Source organism: Anas platyrhynchos, chromosome 7 (assembly GCF_047663525.1).
Source record: "Anas platyrhynchos isolate ZD024472 breed Pekin duck chromosome 7, IASCAAS_PekinDuck_T2T, whole genome shotgun sequence".
In the NCBI taxonomy this organism is placed as follows: Eukaryota; Metazoa; Chordata; class Aves; order Anseriformes; family Anatidae; genus Anas; species Anas platyrhynchos.
Genome location: NC_092593.1, coordinates 39,276,471 through 39,296,046, shown reverse-complemented (window position 1 = coordinate 39,296,046; position 19,576 = coordinate 39,276,471). Strand labels below are relative to the sequence as shown.

The 19,576-nt window shown below is 53.3% G+C and overlaps 1 protein-coding gene across 5 annotated transcripts in view; it reads left to right on the top strand.

Moving 5' to 3' along the window:
- The first annotated feature begins 6,939 nt into the window (after positions 1 to 6,939).
- The window catches only part of SATB2 (SATB homeobox 2), a 135,427-nt gene continuing 122,790 nt past the window's right edge, over positions 6,940 to 19,576 (top strand). Inside the window, exons 1-2 of one of the 5 annotated variants that reach the window (XM_027461509.3) lie at positions 6,940 to 7,071; positions 10,569 to 10,787. In XM_027461509.3, coding sequence (XP_027317310.1) covers positions 10,619 to 10,787 — 169 coding nt within the window. In that variant the 5' untranslated portion in view covers positions 6,940 to 7,071; positions 10,569 to 10,618. Of the gene's footprint in view, positions 7,072 to 8,540; positions 9,205 to 9,431; positions 10,101 to 10,568; positions 10,788 to 19,576 lie in introns of those variants that run through there. The other 4 variants (XM_072041354.1, XM_038182241.2, XM_027461508.3 and 1 more) reach the window with 4 other exon arrangements.

Here is a 19,576-nt window from a genome sequence, read left to right as displayed (position 1 = left end):
GAAGGACGGCGTTAGTTCTGCTGCTTGCACCGTCGGGATTCCCCTTCGGAGAACCGACGGACTCCGGGAACGGCGACCGGGGAAGGGATCGTGCCCCGGGGGCATGCTGCAAGAAGGGGAGGGCCCCGGGCGTTTGTCAGGCTCGGGCCGCCGGCCTGGCGGTGCTTCAGCTCGGCCGTCTTCGTCTGCGGAGCGCCAGGAAGAGGGAGATGGCACAGGGCTGCCTCCTCCCCGGGCTCTGAGCGCTGCCCGCCGGCCTCTGCCAGGCCCGGGCGGCTCTGGAAAGGGTTCTGCTGCTGCCCGTGCCCTGCCCTGAGCACTCGGGCTGCGTCGGGCGCTCTTCCCGTGCCCGAGACATCCCTGCGCTCGGGGCATTGCTGGGGACAAGGAGCCACCGCCCAGCCCCGTCCAGCGCGTCGCTGGCGTCGCCCCGGCCCGCGGCACCTGCGCCCTGCCCTGCTCCGGGCCCTGCGGGCAGCGGCGCTGTGCCGGTGGCGAGGGCAGTCGCCGAGGTTGGAAGTGGCAGAAACGACAGCCTCCTGTCCCCATCCCGGGGCAGCCTGGGGAAGGGCCCCGTCTCTTTCCTACTCGACGGGTGGGCGAGCTCAGACTGGGTGCGGAGCAGAGCAAAAGGGAGGATAGAGCAGGGAGCCGCCGGGACGCGGGGGGCTCGGAGAAAACCTCCGAGGTGGGCGCTCCTCTCCCGGCCGGGCACACACTCCTCCCCGGGCCGGAGCGGGGCAGCGCTGTGAAAAGCCGCCGCAGCTGCCTGCCAGGGTGGCCGCACTTTTGGACAACCTCTCCAGCAAACGCATTAGTAAAAGGTGTGGGGCTGAAAACAAAACCAAAACAAACAAAACAAAACAAACAAACAACAACAAAAACCACCACCACCAAAAGAACACTTTGCTGAAATTGAGCAAATCCCTCCCCGTTGTGCGAGGGGAGAGTGGAGCCGCTCGCACAGTGCGCGCCCGGGCAGCCGCTGCCACTTCGGGCTGCTACCCGCGCTGCGGGGATGCGGAACCTCAACTGCAGCCCCAATCATCCCCTCGGATCTGGTTCAAAACAGGCTGGTGCAGAGGGGCAAGGTGCTGACAAACCGCCTTTCCCCTTGGCAATTGTGCGCAGAGACGCCACAGAAACCGAGGGACTGCTGCTGTTCGAGTCGGGATGTGCAGAGCTGTGGCCAGGGACAGAATAAATATCTGCACAGAACTGAAAGCGCCACAAGTTGTTGCAGAGATGAATTGATCCAGTAATCGCGAGGGCTATAACACCCTTGTTTATGCTAAAGCATGTGACACAATATTCAAAATGTAGTAGCTCCGAGTTACCACCTCTTTATTACTTATACAAGCTAATAGGTGAAGTGACTTTTACCTTCTTTACTTGAAGGAGGCTCAGAGAAGCAGACAGGTAATTCCACGCTGCTAATTTTTATGATGTGATGGGTAGGGAAGGGAGAGGTTAAAGTAAAAAATAGAGACCGGTTGCGAGATGTCGGAGTTGAGTGACCAGCTCAGATCTCATCTTTCTTTTTTAAACTGCCGTTGCAAATCTGAAATCGTTAGAAAATCTGGCACCTAATCTGCCCGCATGTGAACCGATTTATTTTGTACGATGGTTTAGTAACAGGCACCTCCTGTTCTGTCACTAATTCGAGATCTCTCTCTGATATTAGCGCTTTAAATCAAGTTTTCAGTTGTTGCGTTTTAGGGTAGGGAGCGAGGGGCACGGTACAGCAGAGCATTCAGCACTCCCGCTCCGGGCGCTCGAGTGCTGGGGGAGGGATGTGAAGGCGCACGGGAGCGGAGCGCTCCTCTCGCCGCCTGCCGCGCTGGGTGCCGGCACTGTTACACTTTGTCTCCCGGGAGAGACTTACCAGGCTTAAGGATTAAAAAAAAAAAAAAAAAAAAGCGTCTCGTACAGAAAATGGCCAGAATATTTACAGGTAATTGTGAATGTCAAATACTCCACCGTGTTGACGAAGCGCAGAGGTCTCGGAGCGTTTCGGCTCTCAGAGGTGGGGAGGCTGCGGCGGCGTGGGACCGAGCGCTGCCAGGGGCGCTGGGGGCCGTTGGGCCGAGGGCCGGGGGTGCCCCGGCTCCCCCGAAAGCCTGGCCGGGAGGAAATAACTGCGGCATCCCACCAGCCCCGAGAGGCGCTTCCCGGGGCAGGAGCGCAGCGCTTCGCGGCGCAGAGCAAGCGAGAGCTGTCAGCCCCGCTGGGACAGACCCGCTGGTTACGTCCTGATTTAGTCGAGTGATTCCGTGACGGGGAGCAGACGAGCACCGCGTCTGGTCTTGGTTTGTAATGGGATTTCAAATGGCGGATGCCGCTAAACGGTTCCTTCCCAAAGCTGAAATTTGTCACGGGAGCTCCGGCGCGGGCTGCCGGGGGCCGCCGCGCTCCCCGTCTGCGCCCCCCGCGCACGCAGCCGCCGCCGGCCGCTCGGCGCTTCGAGCGCTCTCCCGAGGATCCGGCCCCGACAACGGGGCCCCAACACTCGCCCTGTCCCGCTCCTCACACCGCTCGGGGCCGGCGGCGGGTTGATGCGCGCCCGCCGAGGTGCGGGCACGGCGCCCTCGGAGGCCGGGGAGGCCGAGCGAGGCCAGCTCCGCGGAGCCCGGCGGGCAGGAGCAGGGGGCAGGCGGGCTCCGGGCCGTGCCTCCAGGTCCCCGGCCGGCCAGAATCTGCCCGGAGGCGTCTGCCTCGTCCCGCCGCGCTGGACAGCCGGGAGCGGGGCGCTCCGGGACTTTGGGTCTCCCTTGAACCCGCCGGGAGAGGCCGGGCAGCCCCAGACCTGGGGGGTCCCATCGCGAGCCAAATACAATCCCTGACCCCGAGATCTCTTTGCAAGTGCCTGCGCATATAGGGAGGTGAAGTCCTGAAGTCAGGAGAAAAGACCACAGGGTTGTTCGCAGGAGGAAAGGCAACGGGGTTTGGCCTCTTCCTCCCCCGGGGCCCAATCTGTGTGTCCTCTGCGGAGAGCGCTCTGTCGGTAACAGTACGGGGCTTGTGAAAGCCTTCAACACCTGAGCGTTACCCCGTGTGCCGCTTGCAGCTTTCCAGCTGCGGTGATTTCCACGAGGACAGGGACGACCCCGCTTCGTGGCGCGGCTTGGGAAGGCACCGAGCTGCCTGACATTTGCTGGAGCTGGGCTGTGGCGTGTTTGCTGCTCTTGTGCGCGAGGGTGCTTTTCCTCGATCTGTTCAACGAGATTTGCAGCCTTTACAGTTCAATAAAACCCCTGTTGTTTATCTTCACTCGAAATTCCCTGCCGCGTCTGCCCTCTTTCTCAGGGCAGATCCACAGCCTTCAGTTATTTGCACAGAAAACTATAAAGCCCCAGCCCCAGCCTTGCAGCTCGGCCACCCCAGAGGGGAGCAGGGCCGGGGAGGTGGGGGCACGGCACGGCACGGCACTGCTCCCGGGCACCATTTTGCGCTGCGGGGAAGGAGCTGCCGGGAGCCGCCGAGCCGGGCTGGGAGCGCTCTGCCGCCGGCGTGGCTCGCCGGGGCGGCTCACGCGAAAAGCTCGGCCTATCTGCCACGGGGCCAAATTGGGATTTGAGTGAAAAACGGCGCCGGTTCCGCAAGGAGTTCAGGCGCCGGAGCACCGCAACGCCCGGCACTCCACGCTGAGCGCGGGGCGCTCCTGGGGCCGCCGCTCCGAAGCGGCTCCGTCCTCCCGGCGCTGCCGCCCGCCCCTGGCCGCCGGGACGCCGCGGGGCTTGGGAGGCGGCGGTGCCCGACGTGGGAGGGCGATGCCGTGCTCTGGGCTGGGAGCCGGGCTGCCGTAGCGCTAATTTACGTTAAATCGTTGCAATTAAAACGATTCGTGCCCCGGGGTGCAAGTTTGCGGCGCTCCACGCTCGGCAAGCCCGGCTGGGCTCCGCCGGCGCTCGCCCCCACCTCGACCAAGAGCGCGGCGAGAGGCGAGAGCGGGCCGGGAGCGGAGGCTCCTCCCCGGCACCCCGCGCCCCTCCGCCACCTCCGGGGGGCACAGGCAGGTGCCGGGCTAGCCCCGGGGCGACGCCGGGCGGCGGGGGCCGGCTGCCCCCTCCCGCTTTCGTTGCGGCCGCTGGGAGCTGCCGGAGCTGCCCGGCCCGGGGCGCCGGAGCTCAGGGGCCTTGGGCTGCAGCAGCCAAAAGAGTGCCCGGGCGGAGGGGAGCGCCTCAGCACTTGGTGGGAGTTTCTTTCTCGGGTCTGGGGGGTATTCTTTACTCGCAACGGAGGAGGCGAAACTCTTCCTTCGTTTCTGGCTGTGAGTTGTTCGTTGGAAGAAGAGCCGCGGGGCACGGGCAGTTCGGGCTGCCTCTCTGCTCCCGACAGTTTAAAGCGTATAAACAGATTTCTTTGAGCAAAAAAACGTCCGAAACCGAAGAGTCACGCAAGCCCGCTAGGGTGAGGCGGGTCGATGAGCGTGAAATCTGGCGGAGGAAATCCCTTGCGGCTCGCCGTGCGAGCGTGTGATTGCGGAAAAACGCAAACCGGCGGCCAGGGGGACGGGACAGGACGGGCAGGGGGGGGAGCCGAGTGCCAGGAGCGGCGGGGAGCCGCAGCTGGCCGCGGGGCCGCAGGGCAGGGAGGCAGCGCCGGGGCACCCGAGCAGCGACCGCTCGGCCCCCGCGGGGCGCCCCCCGGCCCTGCCCTGCGCTGCCGGCCGGGAGACAGCTTTCGGCGAGCGCTGCCCTCCTGCAGACCGAGATTTCCTCCTCGGTCCGCTGCTCCTTCTCTGTGTACTGACCTTAGTGGCAGACACTCACTACTAAAACCTCAGAAGGCGAGGGTAAGGGCTGCAGAGATAGCGTGCCCTCCCGAAAGCGCTTATTGGGAGCCCGGCCGTCTTAAAGACGCTTTCGTTTCTGTGCTGGTGGTGTTTTCCTTGTCCTTTGCTAACCGGCACGTTACAAACGAGACGTGCGGACCCCGGGGGCGGCTCGCAGGGGAGGCAGAGCCGCCGCGCCCGCCTCCGCCGGCTCCCGCGAGGGCTGCCCGGGGACCCCGCTGCTGCCGGCCGCTGGGGCTCGGGCAGCGGCCGGGAAACGGCGACGTCGCGGCCGCCATCCCGCCGGCCCACGGCTAAAGGCTGTGCGCGGGGCCGGGCTGTCCGACAGCGGGGGCCTGCCGGAGGGGAGCGGCCCGGGAGAGCCTCGACGGCATGCGGCGCGCCGGGCGAGGCGGCAGGGAGGAGCGACGCTGCCGGGCCCAGGGCACCAGCGCGACCCTCCCGCGGAGGGCAGCGGGGCCGGAGCGGCCCGCAGCGCCCGGGAGGGGCCGGCGGTGCCGCGGCAGGTGCCGCTCGCCCTGCCCGGCCGCACCGGGCCGCGGGTGCCGCCGGCGGCTGGGAAGCCGCTGCCGTCTCGGGCTGCGCCGGCGCCGCCTCCCGCGCGATGGCGCTGTGCGAAGGGGAAGGCGCCGGGCGGGTGGTGCGGGGCGGCCCCGGCCCCGGCCCCTGCCCCGAGGAGCGGCGGCTGGCCCGGGACCCGCCGAGACGGCGGCCAGCGGGAAGGGAGAGCCCGGAGGCCCGGCAGGAGAGCAGCGTCCTGCCCTGCCGCAGCCCCCCGGCGGTGCCCGCTGCGGTCCCCGTGGCCTAGGGGAAGCAGGAGGAGGAAGGGGGAAAAGCAGGAGGCGAGGAGCGCGCCCGGGAGCCCGAGGGCAGAGCGCTCCGGTGGGTCCCGCTGCAGGCACTGCGGCCGGGCCAGGGCGGCCCCGGGCCCGAGGCAGCCCCGCGGCATCGCGGGCGGCAGAGCCGAGGGAGCGCCCGGCCCCACACCGCCGGCCGCTTAGGGAAGCCTGCGCAGGAACACAGCCGCGATGGCTTCAAAAGTGGTAGTTAATGAAAAACAAACCTTGCCAAGGAGGTGTTTTTGTTCGTTTGTTTTGTTCAGATTTTTTTTTTTTTTTTTTTTTTTTGGCAATCAACCACTTGAGGCGTCCATAAACTTCGGTACCGGGGAGCGCTGGAAGCTCGAAGCGCACCCGCTCCTGCTCTCACCAGCGCGTGTGGGAGCGGAAAATTCTCGCACTGGAGTTTGTGTTAGAAAGAGAAAAAGAGGTTATTAATAACAATTAAAAATCCGATTCTTTTTCTAACGAGATCGGGGGACGGGTTGGAGAAAGCAATGGGAAGTAATCGCCCTTTTTTTTTTTCCAGTGGAAATAAGGACAACATGTGAAAATCATACACGGGAGGAAGAAAAAAATATCTATTATTCGAAACAGAAAGAAAAAACTTTTATTGGGAAAAACATGTTAAAGAAAAATAAGCATTTTGTATCATAAAATCTGTCCAAATTAAACGATGTTAACAAAACAATTTACCAACCAGCAAAATGTCTACGCGATCGGTTCAGTTTCCCCTCGGTTTTAGTAACAAAACCCTTCGCTTCTGTGTCGACGTGTTCAAATGGTTGCCGCTCCTGATTGCAAAGTGAAAAGAGAGTTTTATAGAAATGTTCATTTTATAAATAAAAGGAATATACACATAATTAGCGATCCTAGGATTCCCGTGAACGCACAAATAAAAAACTGGCTGCCGGTGGGGAAAAATGCAAACACGACATAAAGGTGCAGAGGATTCATTGCAAATAAAGTAATTTCTACATATATATTTAAATGTATTTAATTGTATGCATTATTTAAATGCTCTTCTGAGGAGTTTAATAATTTAGAATCGATAGTTTTCCTAAAAACTTTATAAAATATTTACACTTAATAAAATATTAATCGATTAACAAGCCAGTTGTACTCTTACAGGAGCTTTACTAAAGTCCTGTAATCGTGCTTTTGCCACACGTCTCCGCTGTTAAGGAAACGATCATTGACAAAATGTAAATGAAGATCTTCAGACGGTGGTGTTTATAAAATATCTCATTAATGGGCTTGGATTGAATCTCTCCATCCATCCACATCATCAGATATAATAATAGTAACGAATCAGACAGGGAAGATCCTGTCTAAACCATTGGCATTTTTTTTTCCAGAAGTACCGAAGTCCTAAATCACCAATTCTTCTAACTTTCCGGCCATTGAACCGCGGGAATTCGTAGTTCAACATCACAGGTAAGAACAAAACATTATTCAATTATTCGATAGCTGGTGAAAAACGTTCCCTTCCTGTTACATAGCTCTTTGAGATTTTATAAAAAGGGGGGGAGAAAAAAAAAAAATAATAAAAAAGGAAAAAAAGGAGGAGGGTGTACTTAGGTGAGGTTATTTCAAAGAAAAACGGGAGGTTCTCCAAACTTTCGGGCTTCTTTTCGGAGGGCCCGGCAGGAAGGCGGCTGGCTGGCGGCAGCCGCCGCGCTCCCTCCTCCTCCGCTCCTCGGCACCGGGCGCGCTCCCAGCGCCGGCTCCGCTCCTCCAGCTCCCGAGGAGCCCCGGCCCCGCGCCCCCGGCCTCCCGCTCCCCTCGCCCCCGTTCCCGGCCCCCCGAAGTTCATCCTTCGGGACTCGGCTGCCACCTCCCTGCGCTGCCTCCTGCCCCGGGCCGCGGGCGGCACCTGGCCGGGCCGGCTCCCCGTGCCCCTTCCTTCCCGGCTGTGGGGAGGGAGCCGCGCTCGGCGCTGCCTGCCGGGGGCACGCAGGGAGGCTGCCGCCGCAGCCCGGGGGGGCCGTGGAGGAGAACGGTTTCTCTTACCCTGCCCGGGGATCCGCCGCTTCTCCCGGCAGCGCTTCCAGGGGGCTCGGCGGGCCGGCACCGCCGCTCGGAGGGAAGGGGCGGCTGAGCTGCGGGGGGACCTGTCCCTGCCCCTGTCCCTGTCCCTGCCCCTGTCCCTATCCCTGTCCCCGTCCCTGTCCCCGACCCGCAGCAGCCACGGGCCGGCTGGCTGCGGGCAGGGCAGTGCCGCCGCCTCCCCGCCACCCGCGACCCGCCGGGGCGAGCAGGGGGGGGGGGTTCTCCGGTGTGCTCCCCCCCCGGCCCCTCTCTCTTTTTTTTTTTTTTTTTTTTTTTTTTTGACCCTCCGGCGCCACCGTCAAAGGCAGATCTCTTAAGGGGGCCCGGCGGGGAAGTCGGCGCCCGGCGGGCAGCGAGCGGGGAGGCGGCCGCCGGAGCGGGGTGGCGCGGCGGCCGGAGATGGCGGCCGCTCCGCCACCGCGCCCCCACGGGCCGCCGCCCCCCGGCCGGCCGCCAGCCCCCCCCGGCTGGGCCGTCTCCTCGCTCCACCTTAACGCGGGGCTCGTTCCGCTGCCGGGAGCCCGGTGGCGGAGCGGGGAGGGCTCGGCGGAGCGGGGCGCCGGGTGCCGGCTCGTTCCCCGGCGCGCCCCGGGCCGGGCAGGGGGCGCTGCGGGCCGCCGGGGCGCGCCCTCGGGCATGGCCCCGTCGGGCAGCGCCCGCTCCGCCGCCGGCCCCGGGGCGCGGCGCGGCTGCACCTTGCACCCGGGGGAGCGGCGTTCAGCCGGGCGCTGCCCGCCCCGGGGCCGCCCCGAGGCTTCCCCGCCGGAGCCTTCCCCTTAGCGCCCGTCCCCGCGCCGCCGAGCCCTGTCCGCAGCTCCGCCGTTAAATAATTCAGCGGCGGCAGCGGCTCCCCCCCGCCTGCCCTCGCCTCCTCCCGTCCCCGCCATCAATTATTCAGGCCCGGCCCGGCAGCTGCCCGCAGCCGGGCGCGGCGAGGAGGGCGGCGGCGGGGCCCTGCCCGGGGCCGGGCCGCTCCCGGTACCCCGGGGCCCCCGGACGGAGCGCGCCCGGGCCTCGGGGGGCAGCCCCCAAAAGTTGCAGCCGCCGGGGGGAGGCTGCGGGGGGAGAGAGCGAGGCCGCGCCGGCTGCGTGGGACCGAGCCTAGCGCCCGGACTGGATGCCGGTGGCAGCTTTGCTCTTCCCCGGTCGGTCCCGTTTCTCCGGCTTCCCCCGGTTCTGCTTCTCTCTCTCTTTTTTTTTTTTTTTTCTTTTTTCTTTTCCTTTTCCCCCCTCTCTTTCTTCTCCTTCTTCCCCCAGCCCCTCCTCCACTCCTCCCCCCTCGGCCCACCCCCAGCCCGGCTGCCCCCGTCCTTGTGCACTTCTGCCCCGGGTCTCCTCCTGTCCCCGCCGTCTCGTCTCGTCCCGCCGCTCTTCCCCTTCCCCACCCCTCCAGCCCCGCTCCCTCCTTCCCTCCCTCCCTCCCTCCTTTCCTCCACCTTCCTCCCTTCGTGCGGCCCCGCGCTCGCTTTCCGCGGCCGCGATGTGCGCTTTATTTCTCGGGCTTTAATTTCCTGCCAGGTGGGTCCCTGCCTCCCCCCCCCCCCCGGTGCGCAGCGGTGCCGGCCGGAGCGGCGGCGGCTCGGGCAGCGCAGGGAGGGGAGGCTGGGGAGGGTGGGGGGGGGGGGGGTTGCTGCCGAGCCGTCTCCTGCGCCCGATCCCGAGCTCAGCCCGGCGACTTTAGTTTGGCGGGGGGGCGGGGAGGGGGAGGGGTGTCGGAGGCGAGGAGGGGTGGTGATGTTTGGGATGCACAGCCCTGGGACGGGAGCGCCGCGCAGCCAGACAGGCAGGCACGCACACACGCGCGCGCACACACACCAAATCCGAAAGCGAGGACAACCCCAAAAAGGACTCCCTTTGCCTCGATGACTCAACGCAACTAATAATCGTTTCTCCGCTCTCTGTGGCGAGGCCCTCCTGCCGCTGCTGGTGCCGGCAGGGGAGGGAGAGATTGAAAGTGACACATCGGGGGCCGCCGCCGCCGCTTCCCCGCGCCGCCAGGCACCCGCCTCCGCCGCGGAGCCCGGGAGAGCGGCCTCTGGGGGAGCGGCGCAGCCTCCTGCCCCCGTCTCCCCCGGTAGCGCCTTTCTCTGCCGGAGGTGCGAGGAGCCGGCTCCCTCTGCCCCTCTCCTCCGCGCCGGAGCCGGCGGCCCCCCGCCCCCTCGCCCCTGCCCGCTCCTCGCCGCTCCGCTCCGCCGGGCACCGCTCGCCACCGGGACCCTCCGCCAAGGGGTGCCGGCCCCCGCCGCCTCGGCACCCCGGGACGAGGGCAAGCAGGGGGCTGGGGGTGGGGGCAGGACTAGGAGGGAAGCAAGCGGCGCGAGAGGAGGCACCGAGAAAACTTTCCACCCTGGATTCTCTACTTCTGATCCATGGACAGAGCCCAACTCAGCCAACTTACAGACAGGCTCTAAGCAGTAAGTACGGCGGCGGCTCCCGCTAGAGGCTTCCTCGCCGGCAGCCGGCTGCTCCGCCGGCCGCACAGCTGGCCCCGGCGCGGGGGGGGCCGTGCGAGAGGGGCCGCCCGGGCTGGCAGCCGCTTCCCCGCGGCCCCGGCGGGTGGGGCAGCACCTGGCTGGGCGGCCGGCGGCTGCCTGGAGCCCGGCTGCGGCTGCCGGGCACGATGGGCGCCGGGGCGGTGGGCTGGGGCCGGGCGGCGGGACCCGGCCGGGCGGGTGAGGAGAGGCACGGCGGCGAGGGGACGAGCCGCGGGCGCCCGCTCGCCTTCAACGGGGCCGCAGCGCGTGGCCGAGCCCGGCCCCGTCCCGCCGGGGAGCGCCGCGGGGAGCCGGGAGGGCGAGCGGGGCCGGGGGGGGCGGCGGCGGGCGAGCGGGACCCCGAGCGGGCCGGCGGCCGCTGAAGCGCCCCTCGCTTCTCTCCCCTAGGTCCCTGCTCCTTCTACTGCGACCTGCCAGCGGGAGCCGCGTCTCCGAGCATGGAGCGGAGGAGTGAAAGCCCCTGCCTGCGGGACAGCCCCGACAGAGGCAGCGGCAGCCCCGATGTCAAGGCCCCCCCCCCCGGGAAGGTGGCGAGGCTGGAGCAGAACGGCAGCCCCATGGGCACCCGCGGGAGGCCCAACGGCGCCGTCAGCAAGCCCGTGGGAGGTAACCGAGCGGCCGCGCTCCCGGCCCGGCGGGCGGCGGTTTGCGGGAGGCTCGCCGCAGGCTGCCGGCAGCCCCGTGGGGACCCCGGCCCGGCGCTCGGCGAGGGCATCGCCGCCGCCTTAGCGCCCGCAGCCCGGTCCCGCGGGCGGGGGGAGGTCGGGGACGCGGCTCCCGCAGCGGGGACCCGCGGAGCGGCGGCGGTCGCGGGTTTCTTTCGGCCGCTCATAGCGCTCCGCAGCGGTTGTCTCGTTGGAAGAGGGGATGGGGCAAAGCACACGCGAGGTTCAGCTCTTTCCGCACAATTCTCGAGCGCTGGTTGTGCAGCAGTCCCGCACTCTCTGTGACGCTTTAACTTTGAGGCTCCCTTTGCCATCGAGTTGCTGGGCGATTTTGTACTCAGAGCGTGCTTAGAGCAAGTTCAGGGAACGCACGTGGTTGCTTTTCTTTCCCTTCTCCCAAGCGGGCAGACTTCCTGGGAACTTCTCCTAAACGCTCGCTTTTTTTCCAGCCGAACTCTGGTGCTGGTCCATTTAATGCAGCGAAGCCTCGCGTTAGGAAAAGTATCTTTAAAACTCTTGAAATCAGACCGATGTTACGAGGAAAATAGCGCAGGGCAGGCCACGATTAACTTCACCCTTTTTAAAAAAGCTTCTGCCTGTAGTTGTATTTACCAAGGCGCGGAGAGGTAGTACACAAATGTAGTTGTTTATACACAAAGAGTTTGTGTAAATGACATTTCAAGTGATACTTTGATATGGTCGTCACATGACTCTATTATGTGAGGTTTATTTAGCGATTTTCCATTAGATGCTTGTTTTAGACCTCTTTGGCTCAATAGGCTTTCTAATTGCCGAAGTTTGCTAAGGGGCTGCAGATTTTATTTTCTTTTATTTTAGAGACGTAGGATTCATTTGTGTACCTAATGAAGGGTAAGAGATCTCACGAGTTTTTTATGTTTCTTGGATCACTGTACGTCTGTTTTTAAACCTCTTAACTGTTTTCTTCTAATGTACAGAAAAAGAAGAAACAGCTTTGCAAACAAAGACTTGTAGCACTAATCCGCTTACAAGTTGATGGAAAAATAATTTATTGAATAACTGTAAAAATCAACGAGTTCATAATTTAAAAAGTGACAAAGTAGTAATATATGTAGTTTTAGATGCCTTTTGAGAGACCGAGGCATTACGGCTGCTTGATTTTAAAGGGAATGTTAGAGATAAATCTTTTTGCTTGGGGGATTTATTGAAATACGCTTTAAAGGAATGTTTTTAAATGTTTTGGAATATGTATGTTGCCTGCTAGTAGCCACTGTGTTAGCCAAGAGAAATTCACGAGGTTTTATGAATATATTGGTGCTTCAGATTGAAACTGGCCTGTTAGGTTCTAGGAGATTTCTTACACTTATGAGAAAGACTCATTTCTGAAAGCAAACTTTGAAGAGCTTACGTTTTCATTCATTACTCTTTGGCTCATTTATAACATCGGTGTAGAATAGAGTGTAAAAGTGTGGGGACATAGGAAATGCAAGAGTACGTATTTTTTCCTAGCTGGTGTTTTTTAAACAGTCTGAACCTCTTTAAGCAATTCATAATAAAGTTTATACATTACTCCTTATTGATACTGAAAGCAAGAAGAAAATTATTCTTGTCTGAATACTTACCTAGGTTTTGTAATACTCAATACTAAATTAGTTAAGGCAGATTTTTTTTTTAATAAGATAATGGTGCTGTTTAAAATTGATTTTTTTTTTTTTTTTACCCTCTTGGAAATGCTCTCAGGATAAATCGACATAGCTGATTTCCAGATATTTTTCCTTTGCTCTTTTTGAAGTTTGATCTTTAAGAACCTGTGTGACCAAGTGATCTTTTTCTGCACGCAGATCGCAGTGTACTGGGTATTTCTGGATGTCTGCATCTTTGTAGTGAATGCCGCGGCATTAGTAATTTTTTCTGTTGAATTGTGAAATGCAGCTGTAGACATTTGCAGAAAGACTTACTTTTAATATACTGGCAATCTACCGTAGGACTTCTCTTCAAATGCATATTAATAAAAGTCCTTTTAGTGCTATTCCTGATATTTGATAAAAAGGAAACTATTGAAAGATGTAGTGAAATGACATCTAAAGCTTTAGTTGTCAATTTTTCAGATTATTCTTATCTTTCAAGCTCAAGAAGAAGTGCTTATATTAATTGAATGTGAACTAGACTGAGGAAAAAAATGAAATACTTTATTGAAACTAGAGATCATTTTAATTTGGATTTTGTTTTATTTTTTATCCTGAAATGTGTATCTGAAGATTTTGATGAAATCTGAAGATTTTAGCAGACAGATGCTAATATATATCTATTTTTTTCTTTTCTTTCTTTTCCATCTCATGTTGGGCCTTAGATATGCAAATGCTGAAATTCCTTCCTCCTTGTCGAGTGTCTTTCTGGCATAATACTGTGTTTCTCTGCACAAAATCCCTGAGCATAGAAAAATAAGCTCTCAGCTAACTGGTGCTATGATGGGATTGATGACCTTTGGTAACAACTTTTATAATTACAGTGATTGCAACAATTATTTTTACAGGGACTTTCTGAGAAAAAGAGAAATATTATACTGCTGTAGATGTTTGTAGCTGTTTCTCTAGATCTTTGAGTGAAAAAAGATACAAGAATAAGCTTTTTTAGCACAGGCAGAAAATCAGTTGTTCTCATGAGAAATTTTGTCTTTGTGGCCCTCCTACTCCTTCCTTCCTTCTTTCTCTCTTTCTCCTTCTCTCTTTCTCCTTCTCTCTTTCTCCTTCTCTCTTTCTCCTTCTCTCTTTCTCCTTCTCTCTTTCTCTCTCTCCCTCTCTCCCCCTCTCTCCGTCTCTCTCTCCCTCTCTTTCTCCCTCTTTCTCTCCCTCTTTCTCTCTCTCTCTTTTTTTTTTTTTTGTTCCTAAACTGAATGTACTTAATGCAAAGGGCCATTACAGCAGCTATAATAAACTAGTGAACATCACAAAAAAGATAAATGGGCTCTTAAAGGTTGCGGTTTAATAGGGGATTTAAAAGTTTTGGTGCTGTTTACAATGTTGTTAGTGTAAGTCCAACGTGTTTAGAGTCCAATTCTGGTTAGCCCTGACTAACCCAGTGCTTTCTAAAATGTTTCAGCAGTTACCAACCATTCTGTTTTAAAAGTTGTATGTAGTAAAGCACAAGTGCTCGGATGTTCAAGAGAGGCAGGTTTTATAAAGGTCCCTGGGAAAAAAAAAAAAAAAAAAAAAAAAAGAAGAAGAAGAAGAAAAAAAAAGGCTAATATCACTTTAAAAAACATATGAAGCCTGGGAGAGAGTTTAGAGCAAGCAAGAGCACCATGGTGTTGACAGCTTTATGTCCCTGTTGGGTAACATTCACTTACTAGAATTGGCTTTTTCTCTCAGTTAGTAATTCACTCCATAAGGATTTAAAAGGAAAAAAAAAAAAAAAAAAAAAAATGATGATTAATGGCTAGGAAACTTAGATTTGCAAATTTGTTGATTGCAATTCATGAACCTGTTTGTGTGTGAGTGTACGTGTATACGTATTCATTTGTTAGGAAGAGCATAGAAAATAAGCATTCAAAGCCTCTGAATGCAACTTCATATGTCAGCATAGAGACAGAGGTGCTCTGAGGTTTGGTTTGCTGGAATAAAGTGTAGAACTGACATACAGCCAAGGAACACGTTTGGATTTTGAGCAGGAAATTATTGCAAAAAATTTGATGGTTAGATTAGTTTCATGCAGTTTGATAGTAATACATTCTTATTCATTTATCTGCTACAATTTGTGATTTGCTTTACAAAATATTAATGGAAGAGAAAACTTCCAGACAATTCAAATCAAACTCCGTAACTGGGATGTTAATCTGTAGCTGCGGTTCCTGTGCTTGTATGGAGTCAGAGGCATTGGAAATGTGGACGCAGCGACTCTTTGGAGTGCTGCTGCTAATTGCGGTGAGCCTCTTCAAGATCTGATGTATCAGAGCCTTGGCTGCTTAGGTGGAGTGAGAAACCTGGTCTGGTATCTCTCTGGGGCAACAAAAACATTGACCAAGGACAGTTAAAGAGTTTGTCAAAATCCTTTGTAACTATTTCTGCAAAAATGCCGTAGGGTTTTCGCTACCTCTTGTACTTTTTACAAGGATTTAACGTACTTTAGTGGAGAGAAAAATCCACTTGTGTGCAGCCGGCAGAGTAAAGCTTGATCAAATCTGCTCCTCTCTTCTAACTGGTTAGGTGGCATTAAGCTCTGAATGTGATCCAGAAGGGAGGAAGGGAGCATGTTCCAGTTGTCCTTACAAATTGAGCAAATCGAAAGGTTAAGATTGTGGCAGTCTTCCTACCTAGATGAAGAGTATATTCTTACTGCCTGGAAGAAGTCCACAGCTATTTGAAAAAACTGAACGTGTGGAGGTGCAGAGGCACGGAAGCCGTGAATCCCTGTTAGTGTGGGAACCAGCAGTGCGTGAACATGTTTTATGTGTTATCTGTTGGAGCATAGTTGGAAAATGTTGTCCTTTGTTGCGGTATAATTAAGTAGGAATTATGAGGAAATGCAATCATTTTACGCGTTTCTGACGTGTAACGAGGAGGAGACTTTTAGTTTAATGTGAACCTTAAGAAAAGAAAGACAGGGATTTCTTTTCCATGACCAATGCTTAAAAATGAGTTTCTTGTCTTTTTGATGATTCTCCCCTCCCCCTTTTCCAATCAGATTATGTCACATAAATAGAATAAACAGAGCAATCGCTCCTGGAGGGTCATGTAGTGTATCATCTGTATTTTTGCTGAGGTAGAAAAATAGCCTTTCTTTATGTGTATTCGGTAGTTGGCCTGTTATTAAAATAAAGACACAGTTGGTTAAAATATATGTGCAATTGAACATACACATTAAACAGAATATAGGGTATCCACCCATTCAGTGACCTAGGCATAATTTGATGTTTAGAGTAATTTTGGAACTCTAAGTTGCATCTGAAGAAAGCCACTGACAATTTTGAATTCAGGATTTAAGATTAGCTGTAGCAAGATTTTATTTTTTCCCGCAACAGTTCCTAAGTATTTAGAGTCATCTCCCCACTTCCTCCCCACCCCGGACACATAGCTGCGTTAGTTAGCTAGATGCTGTTGCTCTCATCATGAGCCAAAGGAAAGAAAAAAAAAAAGCAACATCTTTGAAAAAGTCAATTTGAATTCTTCTCCCCCTTCCATTTATAAATTTGGTCCTGCCTTTTCTTAGTGTCACTGGGATAGTCAGAGTAGATTTATCATCAATTATTTATAGGACACTTATTTGAAAACTCCTGCTAGGGTGATTCAGTGACTGCCCAGGATTCTCTTTATGCCTGAAGAAGATGGCAAAATCATATTAAAAATGACCAAGATGACAGTGAGGAAACATAGTTTTGAGAAATTAGTTAGCAAAATCTTTCTCATTCCAAATTTAGATGAAGGATTTGGACATTGAGGAAAGAAAAACAGTATTAAACTTTTAGTGTTAAGAATAAACACTTGAATGTGAGGTGTAAAGATTCATTTCCTTTCCTAAATGATTATTTTTGGAGAGAATTTATATTCTGTTTAAATTTTACTGTGCAAAATACTTTGTCTAGATTTAAAAATAGAAGGTACCTGGCGTAGCGTAATTTTAATCAAGTTGTCATTTCAACAGACTACTGTCACCCTTACAGTTACTGGTTTGTAGCACAGGTTTTCAGATGATACCTTAAAATAACACAAAAAGTATTTGAGTTTAATGCTCTTTGTTAGGATGCTAGTCTGAGTATTTATTTTTGCGGTTGATTTCCATTATTACTGTTTTCCTTGAAGCTGTCTGTCTGGCACGGAGAAGAAAAGGGGCACAAAATTGGTTTTGTCACTCGCGGTGACACGGGAGATGGTAAGGCAGCACGGCATCTGTGGTGGTATAGGCTGCGGACAGCTTTACTGCAGCCATGTACTTGCATTCGCCAAACAGCTGCGTGCCCTGTTTAGGAAAATTCTTTTTATGTGTGTGATCGAGCAGTCCTCAACCTGCTTTTAAATCCTATTTTTAAACTTCTCAAAATAACCGAAAATCTCTAAAACTTAAGATTGTTTTGAATCCCAAATTGCAAAGCATAGATAAGCTAGGCCTTTAATTACTGTCCCTCATCATAATTTAGCTAAATTAGTAAGTACTGCTGTGTTCTGGATTAAAGGCACAGTTTTCCAAGGTATGAGTTATTCCCAGCTCCCTTTGAATTGATACGGCTGGGGTTTGTTCAAGATAACCTGTGCCTGATGCAGGCTCAGTAACCACTGACCAAGCATCGTCTTTTGAAGCACACGGCAGCTTTCTAACCAGCCCAGTGTGTTGAACGATGAATCGATGCCCTGTCTACCTCTGGAAAAATTGTCCTGGGGTAATTGGTTCCTACTGTATCGAATGTGCTGGGTCATGTGCATTGATCCACATGATGACATGTGTCACTAACGCAGATCTGAGAAACAGTCACAACAGACAAAAGGCAGCTGAGTCGTTGATGGCTTCTGAGAAACATTTCCTAGCCTCTAGCCATACTAAAAAGAATTGTCGCCCACCAAGCGTAGTACTTGTTGCAGAACGCTCAGCGGCGACGTACCTGCTCTTGGCTGACATACAAATGAGTTCAAGTTGATTAGTGGTACGAAACACAAAATACCCACTTTGCCATTTAATTTGGGAAGAATTGTTAGCCCATCTAGCTGAGGGTCTTGTGGCCATTCACAGCGTGTTAACTGCTTTAATGTGCAATACGTTTTCTGCCAGCAAGTGATGTTGTCGATACTGTTGCAGTTCTACAATTAGGATTTTTTTTTTTCATCCCTACACTTTGTACAAAAGCATGTATTGCAGCTGTTACGTGTACTTTGTCTCCTATCTTCATATGCATTCATCCAAGTTTTAGTGTGGGAAGAATATGTCATGTAGTATTGCCAATTTTATTTTCTTTATTTTAGAGATTATTTTTTTTAATGTAAACTAGTATTTTAAGTTTGTTTTTGACCTGTGCAAGCTCTGCTGGTATCCCCTGAAGATTTACAAATTTACCAAAATGTCAGCATTTATCTTTTTGCAATATATTTGTATTTAAGGCTGCTGATATTGTAAAGCCCTTACAAACAATGCTTGAACAGCTTTTGTTTTGTTTTGAAATGTGATTTTCTCTGAGTTTTAAAGATGTTAACACCGATGTTGCTAATATCACGGATTTATTTAAAACCCTCCAGGAATCTTTTCTGCGTGGAATAAGACTACCCAAATTATTTACAGGGTTGCTTAAAAGACTGAGTGGGAGCCCTGCATTGCTGGTATTGTAATCCAAATGCCAGGGCAGAAATTGCACGTCTGAATCCAAGATATGTTTTGTATTTCCTGTCAAATGCTAAATGATCATTGGTGTTACATGCAGACATGTTCGGAAAAATGAAATAAGACTGCCATCATTTGTAGAAGCTGTATGAAGGAAACAGAAAGAATTTGAAAAAAAGAGACAGGTAGCTCTAGATAAATGCTTAAGTATATGACTTGTTTTCTAAATAGGAAATTACCTGCCTAATAGTTTAAACCTTGTCAGTCATTTTGCTTTACCTGGTGTCCTTGTATCAGACAGGCATGCAATATTGAACAGTCTCAGTACAACTATGCATTGTTAGTAGCAGTGCCAGCAAGGTAAAAAGGCTCAGAAAAAGCTTAATAAAAATAACCTGTCAGACTGTTTTGTATGAAGCTGAGGCGTCTCGTGAGATAACCATACACCCACCGCATTTTCCCAGTGCAGTAGAAATGTCTCCTACTGATATATGCTCCCTTCTTATTTATTCCCCAAAGACACTCAGTGAGATGAAAAGACACTGCCAGTAAACCTTCTCAAAAGTACTAAATCTGGTAAGAAATGTCTGAGGGGAGTGTTTTGTGTATTAGAACCTTGCCTTGTATCACTGCATTACAGCCACAAGGTTTCCTTCTTTTTTCTGTCTCCCTTTTTAAGATTTTCTATTTGTATTTTGTTGAGGTGCAACAAGATGAGTCGGCCTTTGCTTATGTATGGCGGGCACTTCACCCTCTAGAAGTTGCTGACTTGGTCTACATTTGCACTGAAACTTCAGATAAGTGAGGAAACTCAAATATAACTATTTACCATCTTAGTAATCTAAACTCACAGAGTGTTTTGTCATAAATTTAGCTGACAGGCATATATTGGAAATGAAGCATGTCATTTTCAAAACTATAACCAGACTATTTTTCCAAAGTAATATAAATTCATATTTTGAGCATATTTTGGTTTATATGCATTCCTATTATTTATATATTAAAATTAGATGTGCACAATTTCCAGCCTTATTATTTTGAATGGTTATTAAGAAATGTAGTTATAAATGATGAGTTATACAATACTTTGGAGTAAAAGGTGATTTTCATAATGTCTTTTCGCAACTTACAAATAACTTTTTTTGCCATAATACAAACATGCTAGCAGAACAACATGATAGATGTCTCTTTAAGTATCGTAGTAAAAGAAAATGACTTGTATTCTGAGGCTGTGGATAGTTTATGTTGTTTTGGACCCATTTCCCAAGCAGTGATCGAAAACAGATTACAATAACAATTATACAGTCAGAAGATGCAATATCCATTTCTGCTTTAATTGAGTGAAAGAATAATAAAAACATCATTAAGAAAAATGAGGTGGACCTGTCATACACTCTACCAATTTTTAGACTTGGAGAAAATGCAGAGTAACAGAAGTATGAGCTTTTTTTT